The following is a 22,410-nucleotide window of genomic DNA, read 5'->3' as shown; positions in this document are numbered from 1 at the left end:
TGTATCACCACAGCCCCTCATTACTCCACAGTCTCCCCTGTGTGCGGGGTGTGAGGGACTCGTGTATCACCACAACCCCTCATTACTCCCCAGTCTCCCCTGTGTGCGGGGTGTGAGGGACTCGTGTATCACCACAGCCCCTCATTACTCCCCAGTCTCCCCTCTGTGCGGGGTGTGAGGGACTCGTGTATCACCACAGCCCCTCATTACTCCCCAGTCTCCCCTGTGTGAGGGACTCGTGTATCACCACAGCCCTTCATTACTCCCCAGTCTCCCCTGTGTGTGGGATGTGAGGGACTCGTGTATCACCACAGCCCCTCATTACTCCCCAGTCTCCCCTGTGTGCGGGATGTGAGGGACTCGTGTATCACCACAGCCCCTCATTACTCCCCAGTCTCCCCTGTGTGCGGGGTGTGAGGGACTCGTGTATCACCACAGCCCCTCATTACTCCCCAGTCTCCCCTGTGTGCGGGATGTGAGGGACTCGTGTATCACCACAGCCCCTCATTACTCCCCAGTCTCCCCTGTGTGCGGGGTGTGCGGGACTCGTGTATCACCACAGCCCCTCATTACTCCACAGTCTCCCCTGTGTGAGGGACTCGTGTATCACCACAGCCCCTCATTACTCCCCAGTCTCCCCTGTGTGTGGTGTGTGAGGGACTCGTGTATCACCACAGCCCCTCATTACTCCCCAGTCTCCCCTGTGTGCGGGATGTGAGGGACTCGTGTATCACCACAGCCCCTCATTACTCCCCAGTCTCCCCTGTGTGCGGGGTGTGAGGGACTCGTGTATCACCACAGCCCCTCATTACTCCCCAGTCTCCCCTGTGTGCGGGATGTGAGGGACTCGTGTATCACCACAGCCCCTCATTACTCCCCAGTCTCCCCTGTGTGCGGGGTGTGCGGGACTCGTGTATCACCACAGCCCCTCATTACTCCCCAGTCTCCCCTGTGTGCGGGATGTGAGGGACTCGTGTATCACCACAGCCCCTCATTACTCCCCAGTCTCCCCTGTGTGCGGGGTGTGAGGGACTCGTGTATCACCACAGCCCCTCATTACTCCCCAGTCTCCCCTGTGTGCGGGGTGTGCGGGACTCGTGTATCACCACAGCCCCTCATTACTCCCCAGTCTCCCCTGTGTGCGGGGTGTGAGGGACTCGTGTATCACCACAGCCCCTCATTACTCCCCAGTCTCCCCTGTGTGCGGGGTGTGAGGGACTCGTGTATCACCACAGCCCCTCATTACTCCCCAGTCTCCCCTGTGTGCGGGGTGTGAGGGACTCGTGTATCACCACAGCCCCTCATTACTCCCCAGTCTCCCCTGTGTGCGGGGTGTGAGGGACTCGTGTATCACCACAGCCCCTCATTACTCCCCAGTCTCCCCTGTGTGCGGGGTGCGAGGGACTCGTGTATCACCATAGCCCCTCATTACTCCCCAGTCTCCCCTGTGTGCGGGACTCGTGTATCACCACAGCCCCTCATTACTCCACAGTCTCCCCTGTGTGCGGGGTGTGAGGGACTCGTGTATCACCACAGCCCCTCATTACTCCACAGTCTCCCCTGTGTGCGGGACTCGTGTATCACCACAGCCCCTCATTACTCCCCAGTCTCCCCTGTGTGCGGGGTGTGAGGGACTCGTGTATCACCACAGCCCCTCATTACTCCACAGTCTCCCCTGTGTGCGGGACTCGTGTATCACCACAGCCCCTCATTACTCCCCAGTCTCCCCTGTGTGCAGGGTGCGAGGGACTCGTGTATCACCACAGCCCCTCATTACTCCACAGTCTCCCCTGTGTGCGGGACTCGTGTATCACCACAGCCCCTCATTACTCCCCAGTCTCCCCTGTGTGCGGGTGTGAGGGACTCGTGTATCACCATAGCCCCTCATTACTCCCCAGTCTCCCCTGTGTGCAGGGTGCGAGGGACTCGTGTATCACCACAGCCCCTCATTACTCCCCAGTCTCCCCTGTGTGCGGGGTGTGAGGGACTCGTGTATCACCACAGCCCCTCATTACTCCCCAGTCTCCCCTGTGTGCGGGTGTGAGGGACTCGTGTATCACCACAGCCCCTCATTACTCCACAGTCTCCCCTGTGTGCGGGGTGTGAGGGACTCGTGTATCACCACAGCCCCTCATTACTCCCCAGTCTCCCCTGTGTGCGGGATGTGAGGGACTCGTGTATCACCACAGCCCCTCATTACTCCACAGTCTCCCCTGTGTGCAGGGTGCGAGGGACTCGTGTATCACCACAGCCCCTCATTACTCCACAGTCTCCCCTGTGTGCGGGGTGTGAGGGACTCGTGTATCACCACAGCCCCTCATTACTCCCCAGTCTCCCCTATGTGCAGGGTGCGAGGGACTCGTGTATCACCACAGCCCCTCATTACTCCACAGTCTCCCCTGTGTGAGGGACTCGTGTATCACCACAGCCCCTCATTACTCCCCAGTCTCCCCTGTGTGCGGGATGTGAGGGACTCGTGTATCACCACAGCCCCTCATTACTCCCCAGTCTCCCCTGTGTGCGGGTGTGAGGGACTCGTGTATCACCACAGCCCCTCATTACTCCACAGTCTCCCCTCTGTGCGGGGTGTGAGGGACTCGTGTATCACCACAGCCCCTCATTACTCCACAGTCTCCCCTGTGTGCGGGGTGTGAGGGACTCGTGTATCACCACAGCCCCTCATTACTCCCCAGTCTCCCCTGTGTGCGGGGTGTGAGGGACTCGTGTATCACCACAGCCCCTCATTACTCCCCAGTCTCCCCTCTGTGCGGGGTGTGAGGGACTCGTGTATCACCACAGCCCCTCATTACTCCACAGTCTCCCCTGTGTGCGGGGTGTGAGGGACTCGTGTATCACCACAGCCCCTCATTACTCCCCAGTCTCCCCTCTGTGCGGGGTGTGAGGGACTCGTGTATCACCACAGCCCCTCATTACTCCCCAGTCTCCCCTGTGTGCGGGGTGTGAGGGACTCGTGTATCACCACAGCCCCTCATTACTCCCCAGTCTCCCCTGTGTGCGGGGTGTGAGGGACTCGTGTATCACCACAGCCCCTCATTACTCCACAGTCTCCCCTGTGTGCGGGGTGTGAGGGACTCGTGTATCACCACAGCCCCTCATTACTCCCCAGTCTCCCCTCTGTGCGGGGTGTGAGGGACTCGTGTATCACCACAGCCCCTCATTACTCCACAGTCTCCCCTGTGTGCGGGACTCGTGTATCACCACAGCCCCTCATTACTCCCCAGTCTCCCCTGTGTGCGGGGTGTGAGGGACTCGTGTATCACCACAGCCCCTCATTACTCCCCAGTCTCCCCTGTGTGCGGGGTGTGAGGGACTCGTGTATCACCACAGCCCCTCATTACTCCACAGTCTCCCCTGTGTGCGGGGTGTGAGGGACTCGTGTATCACCACAGCCCCTCATTACTCCCCAGTCTCCCCTGTGTGCGGGATGTGAGGGACTCGTGTATCACCACAGCCCCTCATTACTCCCCAGTCTCCCCTCTGTGCGGGGTGTGAGGGACTCATGTATCACCACAGCCCCTTATTACTCCACAGTCTCCCCTGTGTGCGGGGTGTGAGGGACTCGTGTATCACCACAGCCCCTCATTACTCCCCAGTCTCCCCTGTGTGCGGGTGTGAGGGACTCGTGTATCACCACAGCCCCTCATTACTCCACAGTCTCCCCTGTGTGCGGGTGTGAGGGACTCGTGTATCACCACAGCCCCTCATTACTCCACAGTCTCCCCTGTGTGCGGGGTGTGAGGGACTCGTGTATCACCACAGCCCCTCATTACTCCCCAGTCTCCCCTGTGTGCAGGGTGCGAGGGACTCATGTATCACCACAGCCCCTCATTACTCCACAGTCTCCCCTGTGTGCGGGGTGTGAGGGACTCGTGTATCACCACAGCCCCTCATTACTCCCCAGTCTCCTATGTGTGCGGGGTGTGAGGGACTCGTGTATCACCACAGCCCCTCATTACTCCCCAGTCTCCCCTCTGTGCGGGGTGTGAGGGACTCGTGTATCACCACAGCCCCTCATTACTCCCCAGTCTCCCCTGTGTGCAGGGTGTGAGGGACTCGTGTATCACCACAGCCCCTCATTACTCCCCAGTCTCCTATGTGTGCGGGGTGTGAGGGACTCGTGTATCACCACAGCCCCTCATTACTCCCCAGTCTCCCCTGTGTGCGGGATGTGAGGGACTCGTGTATCACCACAGCCCCTCATTACTCCCCAGTCTCCCCTGTGTGCGGGGTGTGAGGGACTCGTGTATCACCACAGCCCCTCATTACTCCCCAGTCTCCCCTGTGTGCGGGGTGTGAGGGACTCGTGTATCACCACAGCCCCTCATTGCTCCCCAGTCTCCCCTGTGTGTGGGGTGTGCGGGACTCGTGTATCACCACAGCCCCTCATTACTCCCCAGTCTCCCCTGTGTGCAGGGTGCGAGGGACTCGTGTATCACCACAGCCCCTCATTACTCCCCAGTCTCCCCTGTGTGTGGGATGTGAGGGACTCGTGTATCACCACAGCCCCTCATTACTCCCCAGTCTCCCCTGTGTGCGGGGTGTGAGGGACTCGTGTATGACCACAGCCCCTCATTACTCCCCAGTCTCCCCTGTGTGCGGGGTGTGCGGGACTCGTGTATCACCACAGCCCCTCATTACTCCCCAGTCTCCCCTGTGTGTGGGATGTGAGGGACTCGTGTATCACCACAGCCCCTCATTACTCCCCAGTCTCCTATGTGTGCGGGGTGTGAGGGACTCGTGTATCACCACAGCCCCTCATTACTCCACAGTCTCCCCTGTGTGCGGGGTGTGAGGGACTCGTGTATCACCACAGCCCCTCATTACTCCCCAGTCTCCTATGTGTGCGGGGTGTGAGGGACTCGTGTATCACCACAGCCCCTCATTACTCCCCAGTCTCCCCTGTGTGCGGGGTGTGAGGGACTCGTGTATCACCACAGCCCCTCATTACTCCCCAGTCTCCCCTGTGTGCAGGGTGCGAGGGACTCGTGTATCACCACAGCCCCTCATTACTCCCCAGTCTCCCCTGTGTGCGGGGTGTGAGGGACTCGTGTATCACCACAGCCCCTCATTACTCCCCAGTCTCCCCTGTGTGCGGGGTGTGAGGGACTCGTGTATCACCACAGCCCCTCATTACTCCCCAGTCTCCCCTGTGTGCGGGGTGTGAGGGACTCGTGTATCACCACAGCCCCTCATTACTCCACAGTCTCCCCTGTGTGCGGGGTGTGCGGGACTCGTGTATCACCACAGCCCCTCATTACTCCCCAGTCTCCCCTGTGTGCGGGGTGTGAGGGACTCGTGTATCACCACAGCCCCTCATTACTCCACAGTCTCCCCTGTGTGCGGGGTGTGAGGGACTCGTGTATCACCACAGCCCCTCATTACTCCCCAGTCTCCCCTGTGTGCGGGGTGTGCGGGACTCGTGTATCACCACAGCCCCTCATTACTCCCCAGTCTCCTATGTGTGCGGGGTGTGAGGGACTCGTGTATCACCACAGCCCCTCATTACTCCACAGTCTCCCCTGTGTGCGGGGTGTGAGGGACTCGTGTATCACCACAGCCCCTCATTACTCCCCAGTCTCCCCTCTGTGCGGGGTGTGAGGGACTCGTGTATCACCACAGCCCCTCATTACTCCCCAGTCTCCCCTGTGTGCGGGGTGTGAGGGACTCGTGTATCACCACAGCCCCTCATTACTCCCCAGTCTCCTATGTGTGCGGGGTGTGAGGGACTCGTGTATCACCGCAGCCCCTCATTACTCCCCAGTCTCCTATGTGTGCGGGGTGTGAGGGACTCGTGTATCACCACAGCCCCTCATTACTCCACAGTCTCCCCTGTGTGCGGGGTGTGAGGGACTCGTGTATCACCACAGCCCCTCATTACTCCCCAGTCTCCCCTGTGTGCAGGGTGCGAGGGACTCGTGTATCACCACAGCCCCTCATTACTCCCCAGTCTCCCCTGTGTGCGGGTGTGAGGGACTCGTGTATCACCATAGCCCCTCATTACTCCCCAGTCTCCCCTGTGTGCAGGGTGCGAGGGACTCGTGTATCACCACAGCCCCTCATTACTCCCCAGTCTCCCCTGTGTGCGGGGTGTGAGGGACTCGTGTATCACCACAGCCCCTCATTACTCCCCAGTCTCCCCTGTGTGCGGGATGTGAGGGACTCGTGTATCACCACAGCCCCTCATTACTCCCCAGTCTCCTATGTGTGCTTGGTGTGAGGGACTCGTGTATCACCATAGCCCCTCATTACTCCACAGTCTCCCCTGTGTGCGGGGTGTGAGGGACTCGTGTATCACCACAGCCCCTCATTACTCCCCAGTCTCCCCTGTGTGCGGGGTGTGAGGGACTCGTGTATCACCACAGCCCCTCATTACTCCCCAGTCTCCCCTGTGTGCGGGATGTGAGGGACTCGTGTATCACCACAGCCCCTCATTACTCCCCAGTCTCCCCTGTGTGCAGGGTGCGAGGGACTCGTGTATCACCACAGCCCCTCATTACTCCCCAGTCTCCCCTGTGTGCGGGATGTGAGGGACTCGTGTATCACCACAGCCCCTCATTACTCCCCAGTCTCCCCTGTGTGCGGGGTGTGAGGGACTCGTGTATCACCACAGCCCCTCATTACTCCCCAGTCTCCCCTGTGTGCGGGATGTGAGGGACTCGTGTATCACCACAGCCCCTCATTACTCCCCAGTCTCCCCTGTGTGCGGGGTGTGAGGGACTCGTGTATCACCACAGCCCCTCATTACTCCCCAGTCTCCCCTGTGTGCAGGGTGCGAGGGACTCGTGTATCACCACAGCCCCTCATTACTCCCCAGTCTCCTATGTGTGCGGGGTGTGAGGGACTCGTGTATCACCAGAACCCCTCATTACTCCCCAGTCTCCCCTGTGTGCGGGGTGCGAGGGACTCGTGTATCACCACAGCCCCTCATTACTCCCCAGTCTCCCCTGTGTGCAGGGTGTGAGGGACTCGTGTATCACCACAGCCCCTCATTACTCCCCAGTCTCCCCTGTGTGCAGGGTGCGCGGGACTCGTGTATCACCACAGCCCCTCATTACTCCACAGTCTCCCCTGTGTGCGGGGTGCGAGGGACTCGTGTATCACCACAGCCCCTCATTACTCCCCTGTCTCTCCTGTGTGAGGGACTCGTGTATCACCACAGCCCCTCATTACTCCCCAGTCTCCCCTGTGTGCGGGGTGCGAGGGACTCGTGTATCACCACAGCCCCTCATTACTCCACAGTCTCCCCTCTGTGCGGGGTGTGAGGGACTCGTGTATGACCACAGCCCCTCATTACTCCCCAGTCTCCCCTGTGTGCGGGGTGTGAGGGACTCGTGTATCACCACAGCCCCTCATTACTCCCCAGTCTCCCCTGTGTGCAGGGTGCGAGGGACTCGTGTATCACCACAGCCCCTCATTACTCCCCTGTCTCTCCTGTATGAGGGACTCGTGTATCACCACAGCCCCTCATTACTCCCCAGTCTCCCCTGTGTGCGGGGTGCGAGGGACTCGTGTATCACCACAGCCCCTCATTACTCCACAGTCTCCCCTCTGTGCGGGGTGTGAGGGACTCGTGTATCACCACAGCCCCTCATTACTCCCCAGTCTCCCCTGTGTGCGGGGTGTGAGGGACTCGTGTATCACCGCAGCCCCTCATTACTCCCCAGTCTCCCCTGTGTGTGGGGTGTGCGGGACTCGTGTATCACCACAGCCCCTCATTACTCCCCAGTCTCCCCTGTGTGCGGTGTGTGAGGGACTCGTGTATGACCACAGCCCCTCATTACTCCCCAGTCTCCCCTGTGTGCGGGGTGTGCGGGACTCGTGTATCACCACAGCCCCTCATTACTCCCCAGTCTCCCCTGTGTGCGGTGTGTGAGGGACTCGTGTATGACCACAGCCCCTCATTACTCCCCAGTCTCCCCTGTGTGCGGGGTGTGCGGGACTCGTGTATCACCACAGCCCCTCATTACTCCCCAGTCTCCCCTGTGTGTGGGATGTGAGGGACTCGTGTATCACCACAGCCCCTCATTACTCCCCAGTCTCCCCTGTGTGTGGGGTGTGAGGGACTCGTGTATCACCACAGCCCCTCATTACTCCCCAGTCTCCCCTGTGTGTGGGGTGTGAGGGACTCGTGTATCACCACAGCCCCTCATTACTCCCCAGTCTCCCCTGTGTGCGGGGTGTGCGGGACTCGTGTATCACCACAGCCCCTCATTACTCCCCAGTCTCCCCTGTGTGCGGTGTGTGAGGGACTCGTGTATCACCACAGCCCCTCATTACTCCCCAGTCTCCCCTGTGTGCGGGGTGTGAGGGACTCGTGTATCACCACAGCCCCTCATTATTCCCCAGTCTCCTATGTGTGCGGGGTGTGAGGGACTCGTGTATCACCACAGCCCCTCATTACTCCCCAGTCTCCCCTCTGTGAGGGACTCGTGTATCACCACAGCCCCTCATTACTCCCCAGTCTCCCCTGTGTGTGGTGTGTGAGGGACTCGTGTATCACCACAGCCCCTCATTACTCCCCATTCTCCCCTCTGTGAGGGACTCGTGTATCACCACAGCCCCTCATTACTCCCCAGTCTCCCCTGTGTGCGGGGTGTGAGGGACTCGTGTATCACCATAGCCCCTCATTACTCCCCAGTCTCCCCTGTGTGTGGGGTGTGAGGGACTCGTGTATCACCACAGCCCCTCATTACTCCCCAGTCTCCCCTGTGTGCGGGTGTGAGGGACTCGTGTATCACCATAGCCCCTCATTACTCCCCAGTCTCCCCTCTGTGCGGGGTGTGAGGGACTCGTGTATCACCACAGCCCCTCATTACTCCCCAGTCTCCCCTCTGTGCGGGGTGTGAGGGACTCGTGTATCACCACAGCCCCTCATTACTCCCCAGTCTCCCCTGTGTGCGGGGTGTGAGGGACTCGTGTATCACCGCAGCCCCTCATTACTCCCCAGTCTCCCCTGTGTGTGGGGTGTGCGGGACTCGTGTATCACCACAGCCCCTCATTACTCCCCAGTCTCCCCTGTGTGCGGTGTGTGAGGGACTCGTGTATGACCACAGCCCCTCATTACTCCCCAGTCTCCCCTGTGTGCGGGGTGTGCGGGACTCGTGTATCACCACAGCCCCTCATTACTCCACAGTCTCCCCTCTGTGCGGGGTGTGAGGGACTCGTGTATCACCACAGCCCCTCATTACTCCCCAGTCTCCCCTGTGTGCGGGGTGTGAGGGACTCGTGTATCACCGCAGCCCCTCATTACTCCCCAGTCTCCCCTGTGTGCGGGGTGTGAGGGACTCGTGTATCACCACAGCCCCTCATTACTCCCCAGTCTCCCCTGTGTGCGGTGTGTGAGGGACTCGTGTATGACCACAGCCCCTCATTACTCCCCAGTCTCCCCTGTGTGCGGGGTGTGAGGGACTCGTGTATCACCACAGCCCCTCATTACTCCCCAGTCTCCCCTGTGTGCGGTGTGTGAGGGACTCGTGTATGACCACAGCCCCTCATTACTCCCCAGTCTCCCCTGTGTGCGGTGTGTGAGGGACTCGTGTATGACCACAGCCCCTCATTACTCCCCAGTCTCCCCTCTGTGCGGGGTGTGAGGGACTCGTGTATCACCACAGCCCCTCATTACTCCCCAGTCTCCCCTGTGTGCGGGGTGTGAGGGACTCGTGTATCACCGCAGCCCCTCATTACTCCCCAGTCTCCCCTGTGTGCGGGGTGTGAGGGACTCGTGTATCACCACAGCCCCTCATTACTCCCCAGTCTCCCCTGTGTGCGGTGTGTGAGGGACTCGTGTATGACCACAGCCCCTCATTACTCCCCAGTCTCCCCTGTGTGCGGGGTGTGCGGGACTCGTGTATCACCACAGCCCCTCATTACTCCCCAGTCTCCCCTGTGTGTGGGATGTGAGGGACTCGTGTATCACCACAGCCCCTCATTACTCCCCAGTCTCCCCTGTGTGTGGGGTGTGAGGGACTCGTGTATCACCACAGCCCCTCATTACTCCCCAGTCTCCCCTGTGTGTGGGGTGTGAGGGACTCGTGTATCACCACAGCCCCTCATTACTCCCCAGTCTCCCCTGTGTGCGGTGTGTGAGGGACTCGTGTATCACCACAGCCCCTCATTACTCCCCAGTCTCCCCTGTGTGCGGGGTGTGAGGGACTCGTGTATCACCACAGCCCCTCATTATTCCCCAGTCTCCTATGTGTGCGGGGTGTGAGGGACTCGTGTATCACCACAGCCCCTCATTACTCCCCAGTCTCCCCTCTGTGAGGGACTCGTGTATCACCACAGCCCCTCATTACTCCCCAGTCTCCCCTGTGTGTGGTGTGTGAGGGACTCGTGTATCACCACAGCCCCTCATTACTCCCCATTCTCCCCTCTGTGAGGGACTCGTGTATCACCACAGCCCCTCATTACTCCCCAGTCTCCCCTGTGTGCGGGGTGTGAGGGACTCGTGTATCACCACAGCCCCTCATTACTCTCCAGTCTCCCCTGTGTGTGGGGTGTGAGGGACTCGTGTATCACCACAGCCCCTCATTACTCCCCAGTCTCCCCTGTGTGCGGGTGTGAGGGACTCGTGTATCACCATAGCCCCTCATTACTCCCCAGTCTCCCCTCTGTGCGGGGTGTGAGGGACTCGTGTATCACCACAGCCCCTCATTACTCCCCAGTCTCCCCTGTGTGCGGGGTGCGAGGGACTCGTGTATCACCACAGCCCCTCATTACTCCCCAGTCTCCCCTGTGTGCGGGGTGCGAGGGACTCGTGTATCACCACAGCCCCTCATTACTCCCCAGTCTCCCCTCTGTGCGGGGTGTGAGGGACTCGTGTATCACCACAGCCCCTCATTACTCTCCAGTCTCCCCTGTGTGCGGGGTGTGAGGGACTCGTGTATCACCACAGCCCCTCATTACACCCCAGTCTCCCCTGTGTGCGGGTGTGAGGGACTCGTGTATCACCATAGCCCCTCATTATTCCCCAGTCTCAGGGACTCGTGTATCACCATAGCCCCTCATTACTCCCCAGTCTCCCCTGTGTGCGGGGTGTGAGGGACTCGTGTATCACCACAGCCCCTCATTACTCCCCAGTCTCCCCTGTGTGCAGGGTGTGAGGGACTCGTGTATCACCACAGCCCCTCATTACTCCCCAGTCTCCCCTGTGTGCGGGGTGTGAGGGACTCGTGTATCACCACAGCCCCTCATTACTCCCCAGTCTCCCCTGTGTGCGGGGTGTGAGGGACTCGTGTATCGCCACAGCCCCTCATTACTCCACAGTCTCCCCTGTGTGCAGGGTGTGAGGGACTCGTGTATCACCACAGCCCCTCATTACTCCCCAGTCTCCCCTGTGTGCGGGGTGTGAGGGAGTCGTGTATCACCACAGCCCCTCATTACTCCCCAGTCTCCCCTGTGTGCGGGGTGTGTGAGACTCGTGTATCACCACAGCCCCTCATTACTCCACAGTCTCCCCTGTGTGCGGGGTGTGAGGGACTCGTGTATCACCACAGCCCCTCATTACTCCCCAGTCTCCCCTGTGTGCGGGGTGTGAGGGACTCGTGTATCACCACAGCCCCTCATTACTCCCCAGTCTCCCCTGTGTGCGGGGTGTGAGGGACTCGTGTATCACCACAGCCCCTCATTACTCCCCAGTCTCCCCTGTGTGCGGGTGTGAGGGACTCGTGTATCACCACAGCCCCTCATTACTCCCCAGTCTCCCCTCTGTGCGGGGTGTGAGGGACTCGTGTATCACCACAGCCCCTCATTACTCTCCAGTCTCCCCTGTGTGCGGGGTGTGAGGGACTCGTGTATCACCACAGCCCCTCATTACTCCCCAGTCTCCCCTGTGTGCGGGTGTGAGGGACTCGTGTATCACCATAGCCCCTCATTATTCCCCAGTCTCAGGGACTCGTGTATCACCATAGCCCCTCATTACTCCCCAGTCTCCCCTGTGTGCGGGGTGTGAGGGACTCGTGTATCACCACAGCCCCTCATTACTCCCCAGTCTCCCCTGTGTGCGGGGTGTGAGGGACTCGTGTATCGCCACAGCCCCTCATTACCGCGACCAATCAGCAAAGCGGTGTTTAAATTTGGCGCGAATATCGCTGATTGGTCCCGGCCGCGACCAATCAGTGAATCGTATTAGTGAGGACTGGGGAGCGGCGCTGCCTGTGCGGGTACTTCCGCCGCGAGCAGCCGGAAGACTACCGGCTGTTTGCAGCAGAAGTATCCCGACCGGCGGGGTAGTTCTGCTGTGAGCAGCCGGAGATGACCGGCGCTCCCGGTTTTATCGTCGCTGACCTCCGTGCGGCAGATGAGCTGCTAACGGCCGCCATCTTTTTCTGAAATCCCGCGTCGCTCATTGGCCGCGGCCGGACCAATCAGCGACGCGGGATTTCCTGGACAGACAGACGGGATAAGACGATGATATATATTGATTATATATTGTCATTCGTGCGCTGTCTGTGATTCTCTCTGATAAGTAACGGACATGTCTCGGTGTTTTCTTGCGGGCACATGGTCCAGGCTCCTCCTTAGTGTATCCTCACGTCGCCATATAACGTTCTCCATACACATTAGCTGAAGCCCCCTGGAGTGTATGTAGCCCCCCGCCTCTCCCCTCATTACTGTCCCCCCATCTTCTGTTCCCTGACTCCTCAGCAGTACTGGCCGAGCTCGCCGTCCTCCGCTCCCGGGTCTGACCACACAAGTTACCAATCTTTCCCTAAACAATTCCAGGAGAGATACACAAACTATACATCTATATACTGTCCCCGGCCACAAATATGTACACAGTGGGGCTGTGGATATAACTGTGGGCGGTTCTGCGACTCCTCTCACCAGATGGAGGAGAACATTCAGACACGGTGTTTACACAGATAGTGACGCAGACGATCCGGCTGTGACTGTTGACCGGGGGTGCTTGTATCAGAAGCCATCGTCCCCCGGCTGCGAGGAGACGACACTGCCGATGACTGGAGCCAGCGTCTCCCCCATTCACTGTTGTGATCGCGGCAGGAGATGGGTTATTTTGTGCAGATTGAGGAAGATTTGACTTTTCCCATTAAAGCTACAATTTCACTATTGAAACAAAGACGACTCAACATGGAGTCCGGGAACAAGGCGCCGGGGGAATGGAGGGATAAGACCGTAGGTCAGCCACTCGATAGCTGAAGAAATATTTTCTTATTTAAGCAGAAAATGCTGTTGTGAGCCTGGGAACGTTCCTTCCTCCGAGCGCCCCTGGGACTGCGGTCACCGCGCTCACAGCTGTGGCCTGAAGGCCGGAGCCAAAAGTGTGCACAGGTCACAATTCATTTCAGTCCATTCCTCCACATTGTGCATTATAGATGCAGTCGGAGTCATCGCTGCCCCTCACATAAGACTCTTCACCCCAAACAGAGACTGCGCCTCTTCTCCTGACGCTCCATTAAAGCTCACTGTGTTTGGGTCCATGATAAGGGCCAGCATTATGTCGCTGCAGCCCAGACATTGTCCGCAAAAGAGACAGAAAGAGGGGTCTGTGTTGTCTCACTTTATTTTTAGTATCAGGGTTCCCTTTCCCCCCCAGATACTGAATGGGCAGACATTTTTTCCCGGTGAGGCTAGCGCATTCCTATCATGTGACTGCCTAGATCGGGCCGCCATGCCTGGCGGTAACAGAGGCCCCATTGTGCGCAGAGATAGCATGTGAGTCCCATTGACTGGATGTAGTCTTTGAACCCTGATCAGGTTAGGGGTCGGCGGGTTACAGCGGGGGGACACAAGTGGTCTCTTAATCAGCCAGTCTGTGGCGGCTCGGGGACTTTCCAGAGAGTTACGACCACCAGGGCTCAGGCATCCAGTCCGTGGGGACGCTCATGGCCGCTGATGTCAGTAGACGCATTGTTCTACCCAAGACCCCTCCGGGGACTGTGCTGGGTCATGTGTAGCGTCCAGATGCCGGCGTGGTAGTGATCCCTTTGCCCATCTTGGCTTCTTTACCAGGATGATCCTGGCAGCTGCTCAATCACACCCAAAAAAGGCCCCAAATGCAGAATGGACCCGGATTATTCTGTAACTTCGGGTCTTGTTGTGTCTCCGTCTGTAGATGACGGTTGCAGCTCTTTAGTCTGAGCTGAAATCTTGGCCTGATGTGAATGTTAGCCGCACTACATCCTGCTGCTTCTGCGCTTCTCCAGCTCTGCTGTGCAAAGTATCCGAGTATCAGAGACTGGAGTTACTGGGAACGCCGCGTAATCCATCATAGTCACATGAGCACCTGCCAAATTAGAAAATAAAAACATAGTTGTTTCCTCTCAGGTCACTTTAAGTAGAATAGATTCGACCATTTTCACCAAAATATCAAAAAATATAATCCATCAAATTATTCTTGTTCTTTATTTTTCCAGAAGTGACAGCAGAAAGTGACAGCGCCTCTGGAGGTTGTGTACTATTGTGTCGTTGCAGGCACTACCTCGGGAGGAGTAGGAACCGCTGGCACTGTGCGCTGGCACTTTGCGCTGGCACTTTGCGCTGGCACTCTTGGATGTTCCGGATGAGTTCACGGCGTTCATGTCTCACCGTCCATCTCTTCTTCTCCAGGCAGCGGACCCATCCAGCTCTGGCAGTTCCTCTTAGAGTTGCTTACAGACAAGTCGTGCCAGTCCTTCATCAGCTGGACAGGAGACGGCTGGGAGTTTAAACTCTCCGACCCAGATGAGGTAAGTGGCCAAAGCTCCACCACCATGTCCTGACCACTAATGGGCGGCAGACCTTATAATTACACCCGGACTGTGTCTTCTGTGGAGCTGGATCTGCCCCTCATCGACCATTACACCATAATAAGAACAAGATAACCGTTTCTTCATTAGCGCCTTCTGTGCGGAGATTGATACCTTGAAATCACAGGCCCAAAGCCAGAGGCTGCACCACTGAGATTCCAATCAAAAAGAAAAAAGAGCGTGTAGCGAACAACATCTGAAAATATTACAAATTTTATTGTTGTAAATTAATTTAAAAACATACAAAATTCCAATGGCAACAAATATATTTAATGGTAAGTCAAAAGAGGCACCCCAGATAGAGGAACACATGAGGAGGGAGCCTATACGAAGTGGTAGAGACAATCCAGAGGGGTATAAACAAGGTAACCTCTCAAAGGGTTAAAAACATTTCATATGTCTAAACCACAACTAGGTGCTTATAGTGCACAGTGCATTCTATGATTTCCAAAGAAAAGCCCATCTCACACCTAAATACATATAAATATGCTAGCACTACTCACGTGTTTGATCAGTCTGAGGTGCCGTCACCCCTACGCGCGTTTCGGCGCTGTGCCTTCTTCCGGGAGATTCAGATGACAACATATCCACTGTGGAGTTGTCACAGAACATTTAATGGATTCAGATCACCATCTACATTAATTGCACAAGCCAGGCAGGACGTATATTGTTGTGAATAGAGATTTCAATGTGGTAGTAAAATCACATAGAAAAATATATATTCCCCATGTTCGATGCATGTACATCAAGGGGGTTATGTGGTGTTTCATGTGTCCAGGTCATTTTAACTACATAATGAAAATGTCGTAAAATAAAAACCCCAAAAAAAAACTATGGAGGGAGAGATTTTTTTTTCATAATTTTACCCCATTTTGGAATTTGTATTATTTTTCAGTATATGATGTGGTAAAATGAATGGTGTCAAAACGGTAAATTGTCCCTAACGAAAACTCATGTAAGAAGGGGAGGAATAAATGAAAGCACAAAAACTAAAAATCCTCCAGTCCCAAAGGGGTTGAAAGGGTATTTTGTACCTTTCTTCAGTATTTTTCCCTTTCCCCATCTTTGTCGGTTTACTTTCGACTTCTTTGTTGCAGGTTGCAAGACGTTGGGGCAAAAGGAAAAACAAGCCCAAAATGAACTACGAGAAGTTGAGTCGCGGTTTGCGCTATTACTACGATAAGAACATCATTCACAAGACGGCCGGGAAGCGATACGTCTACCGTTTTGTATGTGATTTGCAAAGCCTCCTGGGCTACGTGCCGGAGGAGCTGCACGCAATGCTGGACGTGAAACCGGACACGGATGAATAAGAACTGTGGCCGGGGAAGGGTAGAAATCAGAGACAAAAACCCTATGGACCCGAAATCCCCTCCGCACCCAGAACGCTTTATATCAGTCGGGTGTGGAGGATTCTGGGAGCTTCTGACATTCGCGAGGTGGAAATTGCCTCAATTACTGAAGATCTGTCAGATGGCTAAAGTGGAAGAAGAGCGACATGACGGCTTCTCCCAGTGAGCAGATTCATTCCTGACTTATGCCAGTATTTTTTTTCTTCTTTGGCTGTGGGCAATGGTGGGACTATAAGCCCCAGCGTCCATCAGGTCACTTCTATGAATTAGCAGCTATAGGCGGAGGAGCGGCTCTGCCACAAGGGGTAGATTTTATATTTATGTTTTTTTTATATATATATTTGTTTTTTATCATGAAGCAAAGTTACCGAAACTTTACAAATCTCTCTCAGGACAATTCATAACTGTAGCGACCAAATGCAACGCCCTTCCCCCGCACAACTCGCTCCTCGTCCTCGCTGACTTATGCCTTCTGCTGAGCCTGTGAGACGGTGCTTGCACCCGTGTCCTGTTTGCCATCTTGCGTATCCCCAGATTGTATTTTTATAAAAAAAAGGAAAAAAATATATGTAAATATTTTATAAAAAAAAAAAAAATGTAAAAGAGAATTGTACATATTTAAATTGCTTTGGTTTTTCCAATGTGCCAAAGATATGTGCGATCCTGATGTGCTATGACAATCCTGTGTGCAGCTGCTGATAGATGCAGCAAAGACACTGCCATTTCCATCTCTCACTCTCTGGGTATCTGTGGACTAAGGTGGGAAGCCTATGGGGGGCTCAGCTGCAGTACTGGGGAACACTCAAGTGGAGGGGGCTATTTGTGATGGACATGCTGCGGAGGCTCTGCCGCAGCGTGGAGGGATCTGCCGTGGCGTCCAGGATCTGCCGCAGTGTTTAGGTTCTGCCGCGGCGTCCAGGCTCTGCCGCAGGGTGGAGGGATCTGCCGCGGGGTGGAGGGATCTGCCGTGGCGTCCAGGCTCTGCCGCAGTGTTGAGGTTCTGCCGCGGGGTGGAGGGATCTGCCGCAGTGTTGAGGTTCTGCCGCGGCGTCCAGGATCTGCCGCAGTGTTGAGGTTCTGCCGCGGCGTCCAGGATCTGCCGCAGTGTTGAGGTTCTGCCGCGGCGTCCAGGATCTGCCGCAGTGTTGAGGTTCTGCCACGGCGTCCAGGATCTGCCGCAGTGTTGAGGTTCTGCCGCGGCGTCCAGGCTCTGCCGCAGGGTGGAGGGCTCTGACGCGGCATCCAGGATCTGCTGCCGTGTTGAGGCTCTGCCACGGCGTCCAGGCTCTGCCGCAGGGTGGAGGGCTCTGCCGCGGCGTCCAGGATCTGCTGTGGCGTCCAGGCTCTGCCGCAGGGTGGAGGGATCTGCTGTGGCGTCCAGGCTCTGCCGCAGGGTGGAGGGATCTGCTGTGGCGTCCAGGCTCTGCCGCAGGGTGGAGGGATCTGCTGTGGCGTCCAGGCTCTGCCGCAGGGTGGAGGGATCTGCTGCGGCGTCCAGGCTCTGCCGCAGTGTTGAGGTTCTGCCGCGGCGTCCAGGCTCTGCCGCAGGGTGGAGGGATCTGCTGTGGCGTCCAGGCTCTGCTGCAGGGTGGAGGGATCTGCTGCGGCGTCCAGGCTCTGCCGCAGTGTTGGGGTTCTGCCGCGGTGTCCAGGCTCTGCCGCAGGGTGGAGGGATCTGCTGTGGCGTCCAGGCTCTGCCGCAGGGTGGAGGGATCTGCTGCGGCGTCCAGACTCTGCCGCAGGGTGGAGGGCTCTGCCGTGGCATCCAAGCTCTGCCGCAGGGTGGAGGGATCTGCTGCGGCGTCCAGGCTCTGCCGCAGTGTTGAGGTTCTGCCGCGGTGTCCAGGCTCTGCCGCAGGGTGGAGGGATCTGCTGTGGTGTCCAGGCTCTGCCGCAGGGTGGAGGGATCTGCTGTGGTGTCCAGGCTCTGCCGCAGGGTGGAGGGATCTGCTGTGGTGTCCAGGCTCTGCCGCAGGGTGGAGGGATCTGCTGTGGTGTCCAGGCTCTGCCGCAGGGTGGAGGGATCTGCTGCGGTGTCCAGGCTCTGCCGCAGGGTGGAGGGATCTGCTGCGGTGTCCAGGCTCTGCCGCAGGGTGGAGGGATCTGCTGCGGTGTCCAGGCTCTGCCGCAGCGTCCTCCTTCCCATCTGGGGCAGATGATACAGACATGGCCAGCAGCTCTGCTCCGTACATCCTTTGCAGAGTGACTGGCGCGCGGGGAACACTTGAGTTTGTAATTTTATCTGATTATGTAAAGCCTTTGCCGCTCATGAACGCTCTCCACCTTTACTCTCCAGCTTCATTATCAGGATGGGAGTAAACTGGTGTTCTCATTAAGACGTGAGTGTAGTACACGGCCCAGAGATCTGCTGACAAATCACGGGGGGATGCGAGGACCCCAGTGCCATGGTTATCCGTAGGAGCCATAGTCAGGACAGTAATGGTGGTGGAATCATAGAAGCGAATGTTACAGGTCACTGTTCTCACTCAGTAAAGCTGAATCGGCAGCTGGAAAGAGACAATCAGGAGTTTATTTTATACTATGCAAGAAATGACCGATACTCGGCCCCCAATAATGTACAGTATATAGAGGCCAATGTCCGGCATGGATCCGGGGGCCACACAGGACAGTCTGGTTTTGCTTGCAGATGTTTGGCACAGGGGGGCGGGTGGGCTCTGTCTGTTTAGACACGTTGTTGGTGCCTTAAATATTAGACCGGAGATCCGGCCACCGATCTTTCTGCTGTAACTATCACTCCACGCACCATCGTCGTCAGCCGCTCGGTTATTGGCACCATTGGTGACTTTGGTCTTTGACCAGAGAAGACCCGAGAATAGAGCGGCTGCTGATCCCATTTTCTTGGTGGCACATCACCTTACACAGCAGCGACCTCTGGCAGTTGAGCCCCAATATCCCACGTTGGGCCATACACCAATACACAAGATCTGGGGAACAACAAGGTTCTAGCTGCCCATGATGGGCGCGTTCAGCAATCCCCTGCCGCTGCCCCCCACGTACACACATTTCCATGTTGTATTCTTCTCTTGCGGCCCCCCGTCCTGATGGCATCTCCTTACTCGCCGCATCGGTTGAGCCGGTTTGTGAGATCTCTTTGGGGGTCTCTGTAGCATTTCATGTACTGTTATATGTTCTCGAGTATCAGTGATATTAAGGGTCCTGGTGCAATGTGCTGCAGCACACTGTGGGGGGCCAGAGTTTAGAAGGGGTGTTTTTTTTTTTTTTTTTTTATTATTTCCCTGTAGTTTTTCTGATGCAGGAACATCAATTCTGATAAGTATTTTTCTATATATGTGAATCTATTTTCCAACATTTTCATTTGTTACTGTTAAAAAAGGTTTTAATTAAATGAAGCATTTATACAAAAGTTCGACTCCTTGATTATTCTATTGTATTGTATGGGGGAGGGGACAAATGTGGTCTATATATTATATTATATCCACTAGGGTTTATCCGCTGTAGAAGAAAGCTGAGGTTTATCTGCCGTTTACCCGAACAAGTTTTCCACAGACTGCAGAAGATCCGTGCCATATTCCAGGGACGGCATCGTCTATCCGTTGCAGCATCGTCTACCCGTTGCAGCATCGTCTACCCGTTGCAGCATCGTCTACCCGTTGCAGCATCTGCAGTCTATTAGATTTTTAACAGTTTTGCAAATTTGAATTTTTTTTTTTTCTGTACTATATTCCAAAGAGTTTCAGTTATCGCTACAGATTTCCACACTGGATTTCACCCTTGGGCTATATTCACACTTTGCTTATTTTTGCTGCAGTTTTTTTTGCTTGGCAGCCAAAACCTGCTTTCTTGGCAGTGAAAAAAAAAGAAAAAAAAAAAAAGGGCAGGTTTTGCTGCAGATTTGTGTAATTTGTCTACAGTACTTGTTTAATAAAGTTAGTTTAATTCACAAAAAAAAAAATAAAACAGCAAAAACACTGCATTGCTTTCTATGGTGAAAAAAAAAAACACTGCAAAAATCCTGAATGAATTGACATGCTGCACTTTTCCTATTGAGTTGGAGTTGTGTGCATGAGATTTCTGAGATCTCAGAGCTTTTTCTGGTACGGTAAAAAAGCAGCTTTTAATTTGCATTAAGAAATAAAACACAAAAACGCACCATGTGAACATAGCCTTACAAATGAAGATTTTGCTGCAGATCTGTGTCAAAATCAGCAGTGAAAAAAAAAAAAATCCACCAAAAGATTTCTGGATTTATCAATCCGCCATCCTAAGAGGTGTCAAAGGACCTGAACTCTAGAATTTTAGTAGATGTCACTTATCTGCTATTTACAATAAGGAACTTTCCTGCAAAATGTGAACATAGTCTTATACCAGGATTGTTTCCAGTAAATAAGACCCATGTATTATCAGCAGCCCCATGTACGGTCATGTTATGCCATCCGCCAACTATCAACCTGCAAAATGCTACATTCACAGTAAACTGTTTTCTTGTCACTATAGAAACTGATAAACATCAAACTTACCGAGAAAATGCAACAAAGTATCCGGAGCCGAAACAAAACATCAACAGAAATAGCTCACACCCCTGCAGAAACAAACCTATACAGAGCTGACCCTACTATCGACGACGAGGTACTACAATCCCCAACATGGCTAAACACAACTACTCCCAAAAGGCCATAGTTTATTTATTTTTTGTTCACTCCAAGTTGTAAATGCTCTGGAGGTTCTGAATAATAACACTGCAACTTATCGAGAACAAACCGGGACTACAGCGTTTTCATTTCACTACTTTCCCTTGAATTTTCAGCTTTGTAATTACTATCAGCCACGAGAGTGCAGCTCTGGAGTATAATACAGGAGATAACTCAGGATCAGTAATGTAATGTGTGTACACAGTGACTGCACCAGCAGAATAGTGAGTGCAGCTCTGGAGTATAATACAGGATGTAACTCAGGAACAGTAATGTAATGTATGTACACAGTGACTGCACCAGCAGAATAGTGAGTGCAGCTCTGGAGTATAATACAGGATGTAACTCAGGATCAGAAATGTAATGTACATACACAGTGACTCCACCAGCAGAATAGTGAGTGCAGCTCTGGAGTATAATACAGGAGATAACTCAGGATCAGTAATGTAATGTGTGTACACAGTGACTCCACCAGCAGAATAGTGAGTGCAGCTCTGGAGTATAATACAGGACGTAACTCAGGATCAGTAATGTAATGTATGTACACAGTGACTGCACCAGCAGAATAGTGAGTGCAGCTCTGGAGTATAATACAGGATGTAACTCAGGATCAGTAATGTAATGTATGTACACAGTGACTGCACCAGCAGAATAGTGAGTGCAGATCTGGAGTATAATACAGGATGTAACTCAGGATCAGTAATGTAATGTATGTACACAGTGACTGCACCAGCAGAATAGTGAGTGCAGCTCTGGAGTATAATACAGGATGTAACTCAGGATCAGTAATGTAATGTATGTACACAGTGACTGCACCAGCAGAATAGTGAATGCAGCTCTGGAGTATAATACAGGAGGTAACTCAGGAACAGTAATGTAATGTATGTACACAGTGACTGCACCAGCAGAATAGTGAGTGCAGCTCTGGGGTATAATACAGGAGATAACTCAGGATCAGTAATGTAATATATGTACACAGTGACTCCACCAGCAGAATAGTGAGTGCAGCTCTGGAGTATAATACAGGAGGTAACTCAGGATCAGTAATGTAATGTGTGTACACAGTGACTGCACCAGCAGAATAGTGAGTGCAGCTCTGGGGTATAATACAGGAGATAACTCAGGATCAGTAATGTAATATATGTACACAGTGACTCCACCAGCAGAATAGTGAGTGCAGCTCTGGAGTATAATACAGGAGGTAACTCAGGATCAGTAATGTAATGTATGTACACAGTGACTGCACCAGCAGAATAGTGAGTGCAGCTCTGGAGTATAATACAGGATGTAACTCAGGATCAGTAATGTACTGTATGTACACAGTGACTGCACCAGCAGAATAGTGAGTGCAGCTCTGTGGTATAATACAGGAGATAACTCAGGATCAGTAATGTAATGTGTGTACACAGTGACTCCACCAGCAGAATAGTGAGTGCAGCTCTGGAGTATAATACAGGATGTAACTCAGGATCAGTAATGTAATGTATGTACACAGTGACTGCACCAGCAGAATAGTGAGTGCAGCTCTGGGGTATAATACAGGAGATAACTCAGGATCAGTAATGTAATGTGTGTACACAGTGACTCCACCAGCAGAATAGTGAGTGCAGCTCTGGAGTA

The 22,410-nt window shown here is 54.7% G+C and overlaps 1 protein-coding gene across 4 annotated transcripts in view; it reads left to right on the top strand.

Annotated features, from left to right (window-relative positions):
• Positions 1 to 19,467, top strand: part of ETS1 (ETS proto-oncogene 1, transcription factor) — a 273,539-nt gene extending 254,072 nt beyond the window's left edge. The window contains exons 9-11 of one of the 4 annotated variants that reach the window (XM_073657429.1): positions 14,590 to 14,708; positions 15,866 to 17,966; positions 18,240 to 19,467. In XM_073657429.1, the coding sequence (XP_073513530.1) occupies positions 14,590 to 14,708; positions 15,866 to 16,081 (335 nt within the window). In that variant the 3' untranslated portion in view covers positions 16,082 to 17,966; positions 18,240 to 19,467. The remainder of the gene's footprint in view (positions 1 to 14,589; positions 14,709 to 15,865; positions 17,967 to 18,239) is intronic. The other 3 variants (XM_073657430.1, XM_073657431.1, XM_073657432.1) reach the window with 3 other exon arrangements.
• Positions 19,468 to 22,410: the final 2,943 nt, after the last annotated feature.

Source organism: Phyllobates terribilis, unplaced genomic scaffold, assembly GCF_046119375.1.
Source record: "Phyllobates terribilis strain yellow unplaced genomic scaffold, ASM4611937v1 Scaffold_12__6_contigs__length_324123572, whole genome shotgun sequence".
Lineage (NCBI taxonomy): Eukaryota > Metazoa > Chordata > Amphibia > Anura > Dendrobatidae > Phyllobates > Phyllobates terribilis.
The sequence above is the reverse complement of the archived record's forward strand: the minus strand, read 5'-3'. Positions and strand labels throughout refer to the sequence as shown.